The sequence below is a fragment of the Phyllostomus discolor genome, chromosome 10, assembly GCF_004126475.2.
Source record: "Phyllostomus discolor isolate MPI-MPIP mPhyDis1 chromosome 10, mPhyDis1.pri.v3, whole genome shotgun sequence".
NCBI lineage: Eukaryota > Metazoa > Chordata > Mammalia > Chiroptera > Phyllostomidae > Phyllostomus > Phyllostomus discolor.
The window spans coordinates 14,583,547-14,600,405 of NC_040912.2; the positions used below are offsets into that span (position 1 = coordinate 14,583,547).

At 44.7% G+C, this 16,859-nt stretch overlaps 1 protein-coding gene across 2 annotated transcripts in view; it reads left to right on the plus strand.

Annotated features, from left to right (window-relative positions):
- The window catches only part of IGF2BP3 (insulin like growth factor 2 mRNA binding protein 3), a 106,580-nt gene that overhangs the window by 86,307 nt on the left and 3,414 nt on the right, over nucleotides 1-16,859 (plus strand). For both annotated transcript variants that reach the window (XM_028525422.2, XM_036010506.1), the window contains 6 exons: nucleotides 478-600; nucleotides 2,771-2,906; nucleotides 4,383-4,508; nucleotides 12,290-12,406; nucleotides 13,060-13,134; nucleotides 15,621-15,752. In XM_028525422.2, the coding sequence (XP_028381223.1) occupies nucleotides 478-600; nucleotides 2,771-2,906; nucleotides 4,383-4,508; nucleotides 12,290-12,406; nucleotides 13,060-13,134; nucleotides 15,621-15,752 (709 nt within the window). The remainder of the gene's footprint in view (nucleotides 1-477; nucleotides 601-2,770; nucleotides 2,907-4,382; nucleotides 4,509-12,289; nucleotides 12,407-13,059; nucleotides 13,135-15,620; nucleotides 15,753-16,859) is intronic.

Consider the following 16,859-nt stretch of genomic DNA (forward strand, 5'->3'; position numbering starts at 1 on the left):
GATGTGAACCCTCTTCCCCACCCTCCATGCCTCCTGCTCTTACTTACGTTCTTCCCCCAGAGGGTAACTAACCACTGTTGAGTTTCTTCTGTTTCCGTGTATAAACTGTGCCTGTATGGTTAGAAGTGTATTTTAAAATTGATACTAAAATCATGCTGTCTTGCATTTGTGCATGTTCTGGTATTGGGAGGTCAGGAATTAGAACTCGGGCAGGAGCAGTTTTCAGAGCTAACAAAAGGAAACAGTTTTTAAAAATTAACTTCTCTCCAAATACATGTTAATGTTTTTTTTACCTCCTCTGTTCATGCATTGCTAGAATGTAGGCTAATGGTCAGCCAGTTTTAAAGTCTGTCCAGCATAATGCTTCCTATATGGCAGGTAGGTAGGAAGTAAATGTTTAATGAACGAATATTGCCTTTTTACCCAAGAGTTGGTTCACTTACCCTGATTTCATGACCATTTTTTTTTCATCTACAGCACAGAAGAGATTCCCTTGAAGATTTTAGCCCATAATAACTTTGTAGGCCGTCTTATTGGTAAGGAAGGAAGAAATCTTAAAAAAATCGAGCAGGACACAGACACTAAAATCACGATATCTCCGTAAGTGCTACCTTGCGTTCTTTCGAGTTGGAAACTTTGAGTTGGAAACTTTTCAACACCGTGTTTAAGCTCTGGGTTACACATTCAGCATCGCTTGTGCCACTCGGCAGCCGTTCAAGCCGGCCCGAGTCCTGCACTTGCACTTGGTTCCTCAGGCCCAGGCCACCGCCCACGGTCTGTCTCTAACCCTTACTGGTACTGGACGCTTTTATCTGTCCCCGCTAAAGACGCAGGGGCCACCGAACACTTCACATTCCTATTTCCTAGCTGAAGTTTTGGTCACATTTTCTGACACATTCTCCACAAATGGGTATATAGAGCCCAGTTTATCATCCTTTGATGTGTAAGAAATGATCCCAACATTTGATAGCTTAAGACAATAGCAGCCGTGTGCTGGTCGCCTGGTTTCCGTGGGGGAGGATCCCAGGGGCAGCTTCGGGGTGGGGGGGCGGTTCTGGCTTAGGCCTCACCTTGTTTGACGAGTCTGTGCTGGCTGTTGGCGTGAGGCCTCCGTTCCTCAGCACGGGGCGCTGCCTCCTTCCAGAGTGAGTGGTCCCCGAGACAGCGAGACAGAAGCGGCAGTGTCTTGATAGCATGGGCTCAGGAGCCACACCCCGACGTTTCTCTGGGCTCCCACAGGAGAGCTCTGTTCAGTGTGCGACAGTACGCTGCCCTGGGCAGGGGCCATCCCGGAGGCGGCTGCCGCCCGAGGGTCCACAAATGCTCTCGAAGGATTTGGGAAGGTTTTCCTTTTTCTGGGAGTGACTATCCTTAGTTTCCACCCAGAAAACAATATGGTACGAATAGATGGATGAACTAAGGAAGAATTGAGGGCACAGGGTGTATGGAACAAGGAGTTTTCAAAGGAGAAAGTCCTGCTTGATTGTAAAGAAAGGAAAAAAACCCCACAAAGTCTTAAATGTAATGCATGACCCTACTCTGTCTCGAGGTTTATGCTCAGATAGGGGAGGGTTTTAAGTGAAAAAAAATCTCAAAAGCTATTCTAGAGCAGCTGTTTTAAAAACTGTAATATAAAAGCTTGGCAGGGGCGAGGCGGGTTGAAACTGGAGATTAGAAATACGCTGCTTTAAGCAGTTGAAGACAAATAATGGGTAGATGTTTATTACATTTTTAGCAAGCTGGAGAGAAAAAGGAAGGCTATCCTGTTCATTTGTCGCAAGTTGAGCTTGAGGTGTTCTGCTAGTCGTGCAAATGGGAATGGTAGCTCGGGGAATGTGAGGGAGAGCGGTGCCCATGTTCCACGTCCCCTCGGTCTGTGTGATTGTTTCCCACGGTAAGGACTGTAGCTCTCCAGGCTGCGCACTGGCTCCGGTGACGGGGGCCTCAGGTGTCTTCTGCGTGGTCTCGAAGCTCCGGCGGGACCTGGGTCGAGCAGGGAGTTTCTGACGCTTGCTGCAGCATCCTGACTTTCGGTTGTCTAAGGGGCCATCCAAGGGCCGCTTTTTTAAATGTAGTCAAGATGGATTGAAAAATGATAGGAGAAAAAACCCCCTGAAAACTGGAAAAAAAAACACATAAAAAAGAAAACAAAAAGATAGATTGGTTTACATTACTTCCTCTCATCTACTTTGATCCAAATTCTAAAATCACTGGCGAAAAGAAAGTTCAAACACAGGAGTTCTGGTTTGCCCTTTCGGAGCATTTCCACGCTTATTCCGTGCTTGGTGACCCAGAAAATGTGATTGCAGGAGAATGCCAGTTATGCCTAGAATTGGCCGGTGCAGACTAGGAGCGTGCTTATTAAAAGTTATGTGCATCTGATTCTTGGTTTCTGCTAAAACTGTATCCCTCCAATCATTTTCTTTATATTTCACTGTTAAATTGTGAAAATGGTTCAACCTTATGTGATCAAAAAGTACACTGTGCTTAAAACATTAATAGTGCAATTAAAATTAAATTCATGTTTTAATTAACCTCTGGTGATTTTAATTGAGAAGACGTGTATGGGGTGGGGGATTCTCTCCTGTAGCCTTACAGTTTTTGGATTCATCTCTTTTGGGGCTTACTCATTTTTCATGTCTAACCACCTACTTTTACATATTGTCAGCCTCCACAGTTGGGTTCTAATTGCCATCTGTGGCTGAACCCCTATTGACTGTCTTCCTCCTGTAATTTCCATTCTCTTTCTTTCCCCCTTTTCCACCTGCAGACTGCAGGAATTGACGCTGTATAACCCGGAGCGCACAATTACAGTGAAGGGCAGCGTGGAGACCTGTGCCAAAGCCGAGGAAGAGATAATGAAGAAAATCAGGGAGTCTTACGAAAATGATATTGCTTCAATGAACGTTAGTTTTAATATAAAGGGCATGTCTTTGATGAACAGTTAAAAGATGGGTTCAGCTGCATTGATACTGATTTCTTGAATGGTGTCATCATTAGACATAGGTTCTCATTGATTTTTAGCATCCTAGGGAGTGCCCTGGGAGAGTTGGGAAGACCCAGGTTTTCACGTTAGGCTTGGCAATCTCTGTGATTTCAGCAAATCATTTAGTCTTTGAGACTTAGCTTCCTGACCTGTGAGTTAAGGCTAATACCTACCTTAAAAAGGTTAGTATCTCCTGCGCGACGTTAATTTGAGGGAGATTAGTGCAGTAGAAATATGAGCCTCAGAGGTATGTGAACTGCAGCTCCATCCTCTTGGACAACTTACTTGATCTTTCTGAGTACCAGTTTCCCCCTCTGTAAAATGGGACTACTGCTTACATTGCATGCCTGTTAGAATTACAGTAGGTAGCAGTGCATGTCAAAGCTGTTATTATGGACACAAATTTAAAATTTGGTTACTTAGAGATAGGAATAAATAATGTGTAGTGCAGCTAAGACAAAAGGGAACTGCTGACATCCTTCATGGATGGAGTGGTGCTGATGATGCAACATTTGCAAAGTTCATCTTGAATTTTTCAAGTGAATAAAAAAAAAAAAAAGTCCTCAGTTGGGCCTGTCATTGGAAACATTACACCTGAAAGAAGGGACATGAGGAAACAGTATTACCATTGTGAGAGCTTAGGCTGCAAACCGTCTCGCGCACTTTGCCTGCCTGCCCACCTGCCCATTGTCATTGCCCGTCCACATGTCCACGGTAACTGGAGTAAGTCCAACTCCACAGGCCTTTTTGAAATATTCTCAAGTATGCTCAAGTCTCAGCTCTCTAATCTCCACCCCACTTCCTCAACCCTTATACCATTAAATCAAAACAAAATCCCCTTTCTGGCTCCTGGATCCACTCCAAACATAACTTTAATTGTAGTGCTTCCATGCAGATGGGACCTGGTTTCCCAAGGGCTGGGCTGTGCATTAGGCCTTTAGACTCGCGACTGCCAGGCATTACCCACAAGGAAGGCTCTCCTAGGAGCTGGTTCTCTGTCTGTGGTTTGCTCTTCAGTGAGCAAACTTGTTTACTGACTTCTTCGACTCCTGCGCAATTCTGCCTGGATTTTCGTGGGCCTGCAGTATGGAGTACCTGTTCGTCTGAGCTCTGTGAGCGGTCCATAAAGGACAGGAAGGCTCTGTCCCTGCTTGGGGAAACTGTGGCTTCAGATCAAGGAGCAGGCAAACAAGCCCACGGATTTTTAAAATACAAGAAATATAAACATATAAACTGTATGCTCAAGTGTGGTCACAGGAAACATCTGCTTTGTTCTCAAGTTTGTGTCAGATGGTTTTGTTTTTTTACTAGACAAGAGGTCACAATCGGAATATTGTCACTTACCAAATGCTCATACTTTTAATTGTAAAATGAAGGGACCCTTTTACCATTGCAGCTTCAAGCACATTTAATTCCCGGATTGAATCTGAATGCCTTGGGTCTGTTCCCGCCCACGTCAGGGATGCCGCCTCCCGCCTCAGGGCCCCCTTCAGCCATGACTCCTCCTTACCCGCAGTTCGAGGTAAGAGGCCGCGCTGCGGCGTCCCTTGCGGTTGAGCAGGACGCAGCCAGGCTTGGTTGCCTGTGAGTGGTGTGACGTGAGACGTTTCTGTGGGGAAGATCTTCCCGTGAAACCTGGCTCCCATGTGATCTGGAATTGGCTTAGGGCCAGCACATGCTTTCTGGGTCTCGTTAATAGAACCTTCTAGTCGACCTCATTAGTAGCTGCGGGCAGGAATCACCACTTTGGGTGTTTGGGGTGGTAGAGCTGCCAGCATGCTTTCAGATGTCAAAAGTTTGAGGCTTTGGGGCCAGGGGAAGAGGTTATCTGTGTTTAAATACTGAAGAAAAGGATTTTAAAGGGCTTCCTTCATCTTTTTCGCCGGAAGTTAACTGCTTTGAAAGGTTAGTAAAGATGACACCGCTTTTTTTCCCCCATTTTGAGTGTTTATAATGAAATGTTTCAGAGGTTTTATTTATTGATTTTTAGAGAGAGAGGAAAGGAAGGAGAGTTAGGGAGAGAAACACCCATCGGTTGCCTCTCGCACGCTGCCAGGCCGTCTTTCCCCCAGTGGATCTCATACCCACTGCTGACGTTTGCCCAGGTCCTGTATTGCTGTCTTCCTGTCTCCTTTTACATTTCTCAGTGGACAGTCTTCTGTAAAGCGTAGCTTTCTCTGCTTCATGCCTTCAGTGGGGGGAATGGTTTTTGTTCATTACATTAGAGTTTCCCCAGACCTCTTGAATTAGAATGCCCCCCTCCCTCCGGCCCTGGTAGGGAGATTAGGGCCAAGACCCAACATCAGTATTCCGGAAAACTCCATGGATGACTCCAGCGTGTAACCAAGGTTAACAACAGCCGCTGTGTTTCTTACCTGGTCCAGAACCTGTGCCCCACCTTGGTCTTCAATGAATGAAAATCTCAGTAGGAGTAGATGGAAGCCTAGAAACTCGTGGTTGTGTAAAGGTCATTCGGAGCTTTTTGTTAACTATTCACTGCCAAGAACTATGGTTCTGGAAAGAATGTTTACTAGTCTGTGGAGGGTGGACTAAATGTTGGAAAGAATATCTCCTATCAAGACTAAAGTGTGGGAGATAATATTTAGGATAAGCATAAACACACCGCTCATCTACGTCCCTTTATATCTGACTTGTTTGAGGCTTTAACGTGTAGTGAAAAACCTCACCCCCTTTTCTCTCACCACCTGCCATTCCAACTCAGGCAACTATCAGGCCAAAACTGCCTTGGGATGCTGCCATATGTCTGTTTGCATGCTTCTAAATACGTTTTGGCATGCTGTGTTATCAGGATTAGGGTTGGCCGGGTGTTTGGAGTTAAAAAATGTGGTCTGAATGAGTTTTCCTTTTTTAAGGGAAGAGTTGAAGGGTAGGTAACCTGAGTAGTTCTGGTGGAGGTTCTGCTGTACCGGGTAGGACTGGTGCTCCTAGTGGCTTAGCAGACTGCCCCCTGGGCCAAGATGACTGCTCAAGCTCCAGCCATCGAGTCTGCCTCCAGCCAGCAGGAAGGATAAAGGATCAAAAATCAGCAGTCACCTCATTCAAGGGCACTGCCTGAGGACAGCTTTTCACTCTTCCACGGGTGGTACCTGGTTTGCTAGACCATGACACCTGGCCACTTCTACCTGCAAGGGAAGCCAGGAAACCGGGGCTGTAACTGGATGAGTAGATGTCGGGGTGGCTGTCGGGCTCTGCCCCCTGGATAGAGCAGTATTACACATTTAAGGGGTTTCTCGGAGCTTGGAAGGGAGATGGTAAGCTTTTAAGGTCTCCTCCCACCTGCCGCCCCCCCCCCCCCCTGCAAAAAGGAGACTCTAAATTAATCCTGGAAAAAATTCCATATTCCAATTCCACTCCTGCAGATTATTTTCATCTAATAAAGAGAAAATTCCATTTTCAAAGAATTGTACTATCTCTGGACACCAGTTAGAGTAAAATTGACTTCCAAGTAACTGTCAGGTACTTTTCTGGTTTAATGTTTCAGAGCACAATTCTTTCACCAGTTTGTGTGAGTATACAGCTTCACGGGGGAGCCATACTTAGTTGGAATAGCTTTGCCTTCACTGTGTATTAGTAGACTTTGTTCTTTTTCTAAACCCGGATCAATAATAAGTGGTCACCACTCTTTGAGATACAAACTGACTTGTTTTTTTTTAAAGGCAGTAGTTATATTTGCCAAAGCTTTATCTTTTTTTTATTTTTTTGCTTACCATTTCTTCTTATAGCCCTTTTATTCCCTCAGGCTTCACTTTTCTTCTCGCTGAAGAACGTAATGTTGGAGGTCTGTGATATTTTTTAAAACCTGAGCTAGAGAATGCAAGGTTGGCAGGCATTCGCTCCCAGCAGTCTGAGGGTTGTCCTCTACCATGGTCAGGCATCCAGGCTGCTGCCGGGAAGCTTGCTGCTCCTCAGAAAACCAGGTCACTTGCTAAGATTGCCTCTTTATCCTCGGTGCCCTGCAGGTTAGCGGTAGATTTCCTTTACTTTAAGTGTATGTTGCCTGGCAAGGAGTAGGTTTTGATAACTAGATGTTTCAAAAAATCTGACACTCTTTTTATGTACTGCTTCCTCTTTCTTTTAGAGTTGTTTAATTTTTTCCCCCTCCTGTTTTCTCACTTCTGCTTTGTAACATGACAGGAGAATGGATGCAACTTGTCTTCGGATAAAGCCTTTGACTCTGTTCCCTTCCAGAACTTTGCCCGCCTCTCCCCCCTGCAACATACATACCCTTCTTCCTGGAACCTGCCAGGTTGATTTTTCCCATAGAGCCAAAGAGTTGGTTCCCCCAGCAGACAAAAAGTCTGTAGTTCCTGCCTAGCAGCTGGCTCGTGCAGCACTTAATTGGCAAACTACGAGTTTATAAATGACAGGAAATGCTCCTTTCAGAAATGCTCGAATAGGAGGGAAGAGGCCATTGGCAGCCAGCGAGCAGAGCAAGAGCCAGAACTGGCACGCAGCGGCTTCCACACAGCGACATCCACAGCCCGATGGTGTTGGCAGCTCGCTTCAGGGCTGGCAGGAGTTAGCCCGAGGGCTGTTGTCTTAATTTTGGTAGCACCTTTGCAGTCTTCTCAGAAGTCTTCAAAACAATAGCATAACCTTAAAATTGCTAACTCCTACCTACAAAAAAGGCAAGAAGAGTGAGCATTTCCTTATGTCTGAGCTAGTTTGAGGTGTTCTTTAAGAATCAAAATACAGCTTGAAAGGGATTTTGGAATCGATGGCTGTTCCATGGAGTCTCCTAGTCCACCTTGGGGTTTCTTGCTATGGGTGCAGCTCTTTTGTCAGTAAACAATTTCAAAGTAAAGAACTCCTCGCACACATCTGTGCCTTTAAGAAGCCCTGATTACTGGTTATGGGGAGAAGGGTTATTTGCCTTTTTTTTTTTTTTCTTAGGACTTCAATATTCTTTTCAGGTCATGGAATTGAGTAACCATAATTCCAGTTCCAGACCAAAATCTATTAAAACAAAACAAACAAAACAAAAAACCCCAGGAGTATCTATTTTACAAACCCCAGGGAAACACTGGCGTCCCTCCAGGTTCCTGGAGGCTGTTCTTGCTGGCTGGCATGCGTGTCTCCATGCCTTTGTGATGTCTTAGGTTCTGTTCCCCACAAAGTAAATACACTTAACCTTACTGTTTACTCATTCTTGTATCTCCTCACGATAGATGATTAGGAATTACTCAATTGGCAGACTGCACCAGTTATGCAAACTTTCATTTGAGCAGCTTTGTTCTTTTGTTTTTTCAAGCCGTAACACAGAGTCTGCCAGTGAGTCCAGAGGAAGTTTTGCCGATAGGCATCTGGCAGAAATCCACTGGGAAGCAGCCTGTGTCCTGTGAATATCCTTCACCCCTGAAGGTTTAGGGAAAAGGGTTTGAAGTAATGCAGCTGAACATTAACTTAAGTGCAAAGAATGTGTAACAGAAAGGTTCATGCTGATGAGATTCTTTCAAGCTCCATCTCGGAGACTTAAAAGGACGGGGCTTATCAGAACCCATTGTTCGGGCTTTGGTTTCATAAGTAAACACGAAGTTATCTGCTTATCTGGGGGTCGGAATTCTGAAAACTCGGCTTGCTGTGCTGCACCGCGTGTGAGAACGGTCCGTGCCAGAGAGCCAGTGTAATGACCGTCAAGTGGACGGGATGTTTGTGTGAGGTGTATTCCCGGGGGAAATTTTCCTTGAAAAGGAATTTATCATCGGGGAGATGACTGGTGGATATGGAATGGGAGCAGAGGGAATTGGGCAGTGCTCAGAAGTGTCTTCATCAAGCGTCCGTCAGACATCTGATGAGTCAAGTTGCACGAAGGTGCCGTTGCCCAGGGTGCACGCCGCTGTCAGTCTCGGGCCCCCCCTGGCGTGCGTAGTCTGCTCCGCTCCGGTGCTTGTTATACTTGACAGGTTCTGTTGCTTCTGTTTGCACCCCAGTGCGGAACACTTTTCTGTCCAGAGGCTGATTCTTCTGGTGTCTGCCCCTTCTTTCTGTCAGAATTTGGTCCTTTGGACCCTTCTCTACTGATCACATTCCTTTTCCAAATTTCACACACCTCTTCTCTTAAATGTATTTTCTTCTTTTAAAAAATATTTTATTTATCTATTTTTAGAGAGGGGGAAGAGAAGGAGAAAGAGAAGAGAGAAACATCAATGTGTGATTGCCTCTTGCATGCCCCCTACTGGGTACCTGGCCTGTAACCCAGGCACATGCCCTGACTGGGAATCGAACTGCTGACCCTCTGGTTTGCTACCTGTCCTCAATCCACTGAGCTACACCAGCCAGGGCTTAAATGTATTTTCTTTTCTTTTTCTTTTTTTATTTTTAAGATTTTTCATTTATTTATTTTTAGAGCGGGAAGGGAGGGAGAAAGAGAGAGAGAGAGAGAGGGAGGGAGAGAGAGAAAGAAACATCAAAGTGCATCAGTGTGCGGTTGCTGGGGGCCATGGCCTGCAACCCAGGCATGCACCCTGACTGGGAATCGAACCTGTGATGCCTTGGTTTGCAGCCCGCACTCAATCCACTGAGCTATGCCAGCCAGGGCTAAATGTATTTTCTTAATCTTTGTTTTGGATTTGTTACCTCTTGTACTCCACCTCAACCCCACAAATGAACAAAACAGATGTATTGATAGCCTTTCATCACTGCGGTGGAAAGATTATGTAGCTTCTGTTCAACTGCTAAGGCTACGGCGCAGTTCCTGCCTCGCAGTTCCTGCCTCGCAGCTCTTCTCCGGGCAGCAGTGGTCTTTGGTATCGTCTGGGCTGAGACGCGTGCTCGGGCTGTGCTGGCCGCGCTCGCGTCCAAGGCTGGTGCCCGTTAGTCATCCTCTGAGGACACTCAGAGGCTGCTCTCTGGGATCGGTCACAGGAAGAGTAGTTTCTGTTAAGCACCAGCTCTTAATAGTTTCTATTAATCGTTTTTCTCTTATAGACATGCTAAATCATGCAACTGATTTTTCTTTTCTTTTTAATTACCTGCTAGCAAGCTTAGGTCAACTTTGTCTGATAGTAGCATTTCTGGCCTCATCTTGTCTTTTCTGTTCAGGTCCCTGTGCTTTTATTTCTTCGCTTCCTTTGTTTTATGTCTTTCTAGGTTATGTGTACTTTGTAAGCAGCATAAAATCTTTCTGGAACAAGGCCCAGAAAACAAGTAATTATACAATCATGGCAAAATACAATGGGGCAGATACCTGGGCAAGTTACACATTAGATTTAGGCTAACCAGTTAAAAGGTCTTTATCACTGTCAGACCCCTGCCCCCTAAATATAAATATATGTATATTTCAGAAGAACATGATATGAATGTTCTCAATGACATAAAATACTTAGATCCTATTTGTGCTTTTAAAAATTGGTTAAAATTAATGTAGGAGTTTTACTATAAGGACCAAAATGACAAAATAGATGCTAATATTGAACACAGGTTTGTGTGTGTGTGTTTAATCCTCACCTGATGGCATGCTTATTGACCTTAGAGGGGAAGAGAAGGGTGGGGGAAACATTGATGTGAGAGAAAAACATCGATCAGTTGCCTCTTGCACACACCCCAACTGGGGACCAAACCTGCAACCTAGGCATGTGCCCTGCCTAGGAATCAAACCCATGACCTTTCAGTTTACGGGATGTCACTCAAGCAACTAAGCCACACCGTCCAGTGCTTGGATAGTTTATGGTCAGTGTCAGTATTAATTTAGTCATTTTATCTAGTTATTAAAATAGGCTTTAACATGTCCCTCTGGAATAAGTGGTATGCGGTTCCTGCATAATCCCCTGGCAGGCCGTGAGGTATGGTGCTTTCCTAAGAGAGGCACTGTGTTTTCAACTTAGAAACACCGAAGAATGAAATCATTTCAGTTAGTGTTACTCACTGATGAACAGCAACAGAAGTCTCCTGACAAAGCTGTACGGGACAGGCCCTATTACAGATCTCCAGTCAAGAGCTGAGTGATAAGGCAAAGCCTTCTGGTGTTTATTCCAAGGATGCTTGTAGGACTACAGGAAGACCGCATTTAGCTGACAGCTGTGTTGAGTGTGTGATGACATCCTGGGAAACACAGGGAACACCAAAGAAATACCAAGCTGTAAAGAATATTATTGTACATCCATTTGCACAGTTGCTGTGTTTTTCCTAAGTGTGGAAGCCGTGGTTTGAACTGAATGCACCCTTTTAATATATTGACTAAGATAAATATATTGGCGTGATCATTTGGAAATATGTCAGTTTTAAATGGTCATGCTCTGATACAGCATTTCTGTTACATAAAATCTTAGGAGTGTTTGTACAAGGGCACAAGTTTATGTTTAAAGGTTTGATTGGGGTATTATGAATTAGTGAAAAATTAGAAACCAGACTTTCTGAAGGTCTTTAAAGTAGCATCCTCAGATGTATAACAAAATAACTGTTACGGGAAGATGAAAGAGCCATGGATTTTTCCCTTGACTTTTCTGTGATGTGTTTATTTTATTCTCATAACTTCCTTTACTTGTTAAGAATTTCATTTATACCCTGACCGGTATGGATCAGTTGGTTGGACTGTCATCCCATAAACTGAAGCCGGTTTTATTCCTGGTCAGGGCACAGGCATAGGTTGTGGGTTTGATCCCTAGTTGGAGTGCGTACAGGAGGCAACCAATCAATGTCTCTCTCTCCCTCCCTCCCTCCCTCCTTTTCTAAAACAATGAAGAAATGTCCGTGGGCGAAGATTTAAAAAGCAAATTTCATTTACTTGTCAAGAACCTACCTTGGATATAGTGATGGGGGAATCTTCATTTTAAATACAATCTTATCCCTCTGTTCTAATACATTTAAACTTTATAATATTCACATAGCTTTTAAATCCATAATTTGGTGACATTATAAAGTTTAAGAAAATTGTGTACAGTCCTGGTCGGGTGGCTCAGTTGGTTGGATCATCGGTCTGATGTGCCAAGGTTGTAAGCTTGTGGGTTCAATCCCTGGTCAGGACGCGTACAAGAAACCACCAATGAATGCAGAAGTAAGTGGAGCAACAAGCTGATGTTCCTGTCTCTCTCTCTCTGAAATCAGTAAATAAACATTTTTTAAAAATGATGTGCATAAGTGACATTTTGCATTGCAAATGCTTTCAGGATGAGTATATGAGATCTTCTCAACCTGTTATGTAAACTCACATCAACTTACTGTGGTGTTTCTCCTAAAAGAGTCCTGATATTCCTGCTGCATGCGAATGCCCCCATCCCTATGCCAATGATAATAGCCTGATTTGTATCCCGTAAGCAAGAGTGTCCTGTGTTTCTTTTCCAACAGCAATCAGAAACGGAGACTGTTCATCTGTTTATCCCAGCCTTATCTGTCGGGGCCATTATCGGCAAGCAGGGGCAGCACATCAAACAGCTTTCTCGCTTTGCAGGAGCTTCTATTAAGGTACCCTTCTGCCAACTGGGGCTGTCCTGGTGCTTTAAATAGTCAGTTACAGAAACACGAACTGTCTCACCACCTAATAGGAACTGAAGTTGCAGTCTCTCCTACGATTACATAGTTTATTTCATATTGTTAGTTTATTTCAGATGCTACTGCAGCGACCATAATTCGGGGCTATTTACCAGTTAGTTGTCTTACATCGTGAACAGTTTCTTAGACACACAGGAAGCTTGGGGGGCTCTGATCCATGAGCGCCAAGCCTGCTTCCTAGTACCCGTGGGACAGGGGAACACGGACAGAGGAGACGCAGACCCAGCTCTCCCTCCAGCTCTATCAGCCGTGCATCCCCGGGCCTGGTAACTCAGCTTCTGCAGCCTCCAGTTTGCCCATACATGCAGGAGAGGCAGCACACCTCATCAAGCTGTAGTGAGGATGAGCCGAGGGCCTGACTGCAGATGGACATTTACATCAGGACCAGGCACAGTGTAAGGACAAGTATGTGGCAGGAGCCATTACTAATAAACCCACATTAATCGCTGCCTCTTTGTAACTTCCTTCCAGAAGGCTTTCATTCTACACTTCAGTCAGGCTTGTTAGCGGAACCCCTCTGGCACTGCCACCTGACAGTGTTGTAACCCCTCGATGGTCTGTTACAGATTGCTCCAGCTGAAGCCCCCGATGCTAAAGTGAGGATGGTGATTATCACCGGGCCGCCAGAGGCCCAGTTCAAGGTATGTGCTCTCGAGTCTGTGCACGGGCAACAGAGGAATGGAAGCGGAGACTGTGATGCCTTCTCTCCAGGACCTCCATGGCCTGGTGTCCCCCTTACATGGATCTCATACCCAGTAGAAAGTTTCTCACTGGACATTCCTAAGACTAAGAACAGAGCAGAAACATAACCCAAACTACATTTCAAAAATAAACCAAAAGCCTTTGTTTTAATTTTGAGAGCTCTGCAGGGGTTGCTGGACTTGGTTTACCTAGCTCCCTGAAAGAACGTTTGCTCAATGCCTCGTTATCGTACGTGAAGGTGAGACCTTAAGACGGAACTTTACAAAGCTGCCTGGTTAATATGCCTTGGAAAACCTGCTCCCTAATTGTTCTTGTCCCGGACAAGCCTTAACTTTGCATTAAGATGCTCCCCTTTCATCTCACCCTCGGAGTAACCCTTAGTCCTTGTCTGTAGCTTGTTTCCCCAGGAAGCTCCTCTAACCCTTCACATGTTACAGGCTATTGTGGCATTTGTCCTGGTGAACCACTGCTCCCAGTACTGGGGTTCGGGGCCTTTGGAGCCGGAACGCGTCACGTGTATACTGAACGGTGGTGCAGCTGGGTGATGAAGAGCAGACACTTAGTGGCCCGCTGCTAGTTCAACTCCCAGCTCTACCATTCACCAGCTCGTGACCTTCCGCAGGCTACTTAACCTTTCTCTTGCTCGTTCCTCATCCATGAAATGGGGATTGAAAGTTTAAACCATATATAAGTGCTTAGAATGGCGTGTGACCCATAGGAGGCACAATACAAACGTGGTGTCGGTGGTATGCAGCAGACTCGGGGTAGATCAGACTAAGGCCCTGCCAAATCCTCAAATTCACAAATACATACCTTCAAGTATATGATTTCTTCTATAAAACTTAGTGTCTTTGTCATCATCGGTAAAAAGCAACTACTGAATTCTAATGAAACCAATGTATCCAAACCCACGTCATATTCCTACCACTTCGCTGCTGTGTATAGGACAACTCTCCAACTTAAACCTGAGTTCCCTTAGCTCTAATGTGGCTAAAAATAGTGCCTATAAGTCCCCTCCCCCCACATTTTAAATCCTCACTTTCTTTGACCTCTGTTTTCAATGGGCCATTTTTCTCTAAAAATACAAATTCACTTCATTTACAGGGAGAACAGGAAACAAAAGGAGCTGCTTTGAGATGTGTGGGTGCAGGCTGTCTAGGCGCAAACTCAGGTCAAGAAATTGACTCCCTCACACCAGCCTTGTGGTCCACACAGGGAGTTCAAATTATAAGTCAGAAATGTTGAAAATTGCTTCCTATCCTGAACTCTGACTGACAGAGTCAGTCACTTTTAGTTTGAAATCTTAAAAGATACAGGCAACCCTCAGTTATTACACGTTCCTTCTCGGTGCTGAGTGCTTCCACGGTGCAGTTTCTGTAATGCTTGAATGCTGGGGAATCCAGTTTGTTTCCCTTCATCCTCCAAGGCCCACACTGTGCAGTTGTCTTAAATCTCACTTATGTGACCAGTGATGATTACAAACAGGTGATTACAAAGAGAATTACTTAGAGATCTCAGGAAGAGTAAACTTCCTAACCCGTATTTTTTTCCTATGAATTTAATCGGCAGCTTCTGTTTTGGAGGATGACGTATGTCCCCAGTGTCCTTTGTGTTAATGGCTATACCCGTGGCCTGAAATTGAGGATACATGGAATACATACCAAGATTGGGTTTGCTTTTTTCCCCCTGTACCCGCCTCAAATGAGCGTATTATTTCTGCACCAGTGAAAATGTGTTGGGTACTTTAGTTTGTGGTTTGCCCTGGCAGCTTGTCAAATGAAACCAACTCTGATTTCTGTTTCCTTTGGTGTCAGGCAGAGCAACTCACGGGTAGTCCATCCTGGGAGAGGTTTCTTATATAGCACTTCCAGCTGTATGCAGTAGGTGACAGGGTGTGCCGACTGTAAATATCAGATGCGTATGTTAACTGGACTCTGGAGCTTTAGAACTCCAAGTAGAAACCGCCTGGCAAAGAGGAGGAAACAAACTGCCCCTCTCAGCAGTTCCTCTCTGAGCCTGGCACAGCTGGCTCTGCCGTCTTCCCTCGTCTCCTTTGCTCAAGAAAAACAGAATCGCTTCCTTATTGACTGTAGGAGCGGTTTCGACTCGGTGGGGAGCAAATGGCCATTTGACCACTAAAGTGGTTTATTTTTAGTTGCGATGACAACTAATTAACTGCCTTTAACCGCTGTCAGAAGAATATGGGTTATTCTGTCATCAGTTGTTCAACTGCCTGGTCTGGGGTGCGCAGTACTGTCGACCTTTCCCAGGGCTAACTTCTCTGTCTCGTAAGTGGTCTTCAGCCTGCCCAGCGTGGACGTGCCACGGCGGGGGGCCGACCCAGCACGTCTGGGCCGTGCTTAACCTTCAGGGACCTGTTGTATCTCCAGCGGGAATGATGCTGAGAGGGTGTTTTCATCTGTAGGCTCAGGGAAGAATTTATGGAAAAATTAAAGAAGAAAACTTTGTTAGTCCTAAAGAAGAGGTGAAACTTGAAGCTCACATCAGAGTGCCATCCTTTGCTGCTGGCAGAGTTATTGGAAAAGGAGGCAAAACGGCAAGTACTTCAGCGAAACCTGTGCAGTGAGTGGTATGAGAGGGAGAGCGCTAAAGGGGACTTGGGAGTTCCAGGTCCCTGGGTTTTGGCTGATGTGTGAAAAGCAGGACTGCCTGGGCCAGGGTTTGGAGGAGGTTGCCTTCGGTTCCTCCTGTGTCGGTGCTGGTGTCGGCTGCTGGTGAAGGAAGACCTCCCTGACCGCTTTGTGTGAGAAGACTCTCTCATACTGACAAGGGGCATTTAGCATTTCTCGGCTGACATAACTCAGCTTTTTACATTTTTATTGCACAATGACATACGAAAAGAAATTTTAAATTTCGTCTGCCTTTATAACTTGTACTTCTATAACTGAAGAAGAAAATGGTTTCCAGTTTTTCTTTAATATTGGGTTGGTCAAAAAGTCTGTTTAATTTCTTTCCGTAAAATAAGACACATTTTCATTTTCACCAATAACTTTATTGATTTGGATATTTTGAGTATGCTGTCTCCTGCTGTTGGCTTCTAGTGGGTAGATGCTGCTAAACATCTTCTAGTGCGTAAGACAGCCTCACAGCAAAGATTGGGCTAAAATGTCAATAGTACCAAGAGATTTCACAAACCACTTCTGACTCCTTTGGTCAGTCACAGCACCTTCTCTATACATTGCACAAATCTCTATTTGCATTTCAATTGCGTTTTTACCTTTCTTGAAATAAAACATAATACACCAAAAATGTTGCATTATCTTCTTCCATTTTCAATATTAAAGTGGCTGCACAAAAATTCACCAATTTTTGTTTTTTTTTTTTTTAAAGGCACGCTGACTTGACAGCTGTCACAGTACAATCTAAACAAAACTGTTTCAAATGAAATTAAAGACAACTAAGCACTACTAAAATCATGTAGAAAAAACTAACCGAACTTTTTGGCTAACCCAATACATGTAACTATGTTGTTTTCAAAGCTATTTACAATTTTCAAGTGATTGAGAGGAACACTTTGGAAGCAGACTCTCAGGGTTTGAATTTCGTTTTCCGTTCCCTTCTATAACTCTGGGCAAGTCAATTTCTTTGGCTGAGCCTCCGTGTTCATCGTCTTGCCACGGGGACAGTATTAAAACTGGACGGG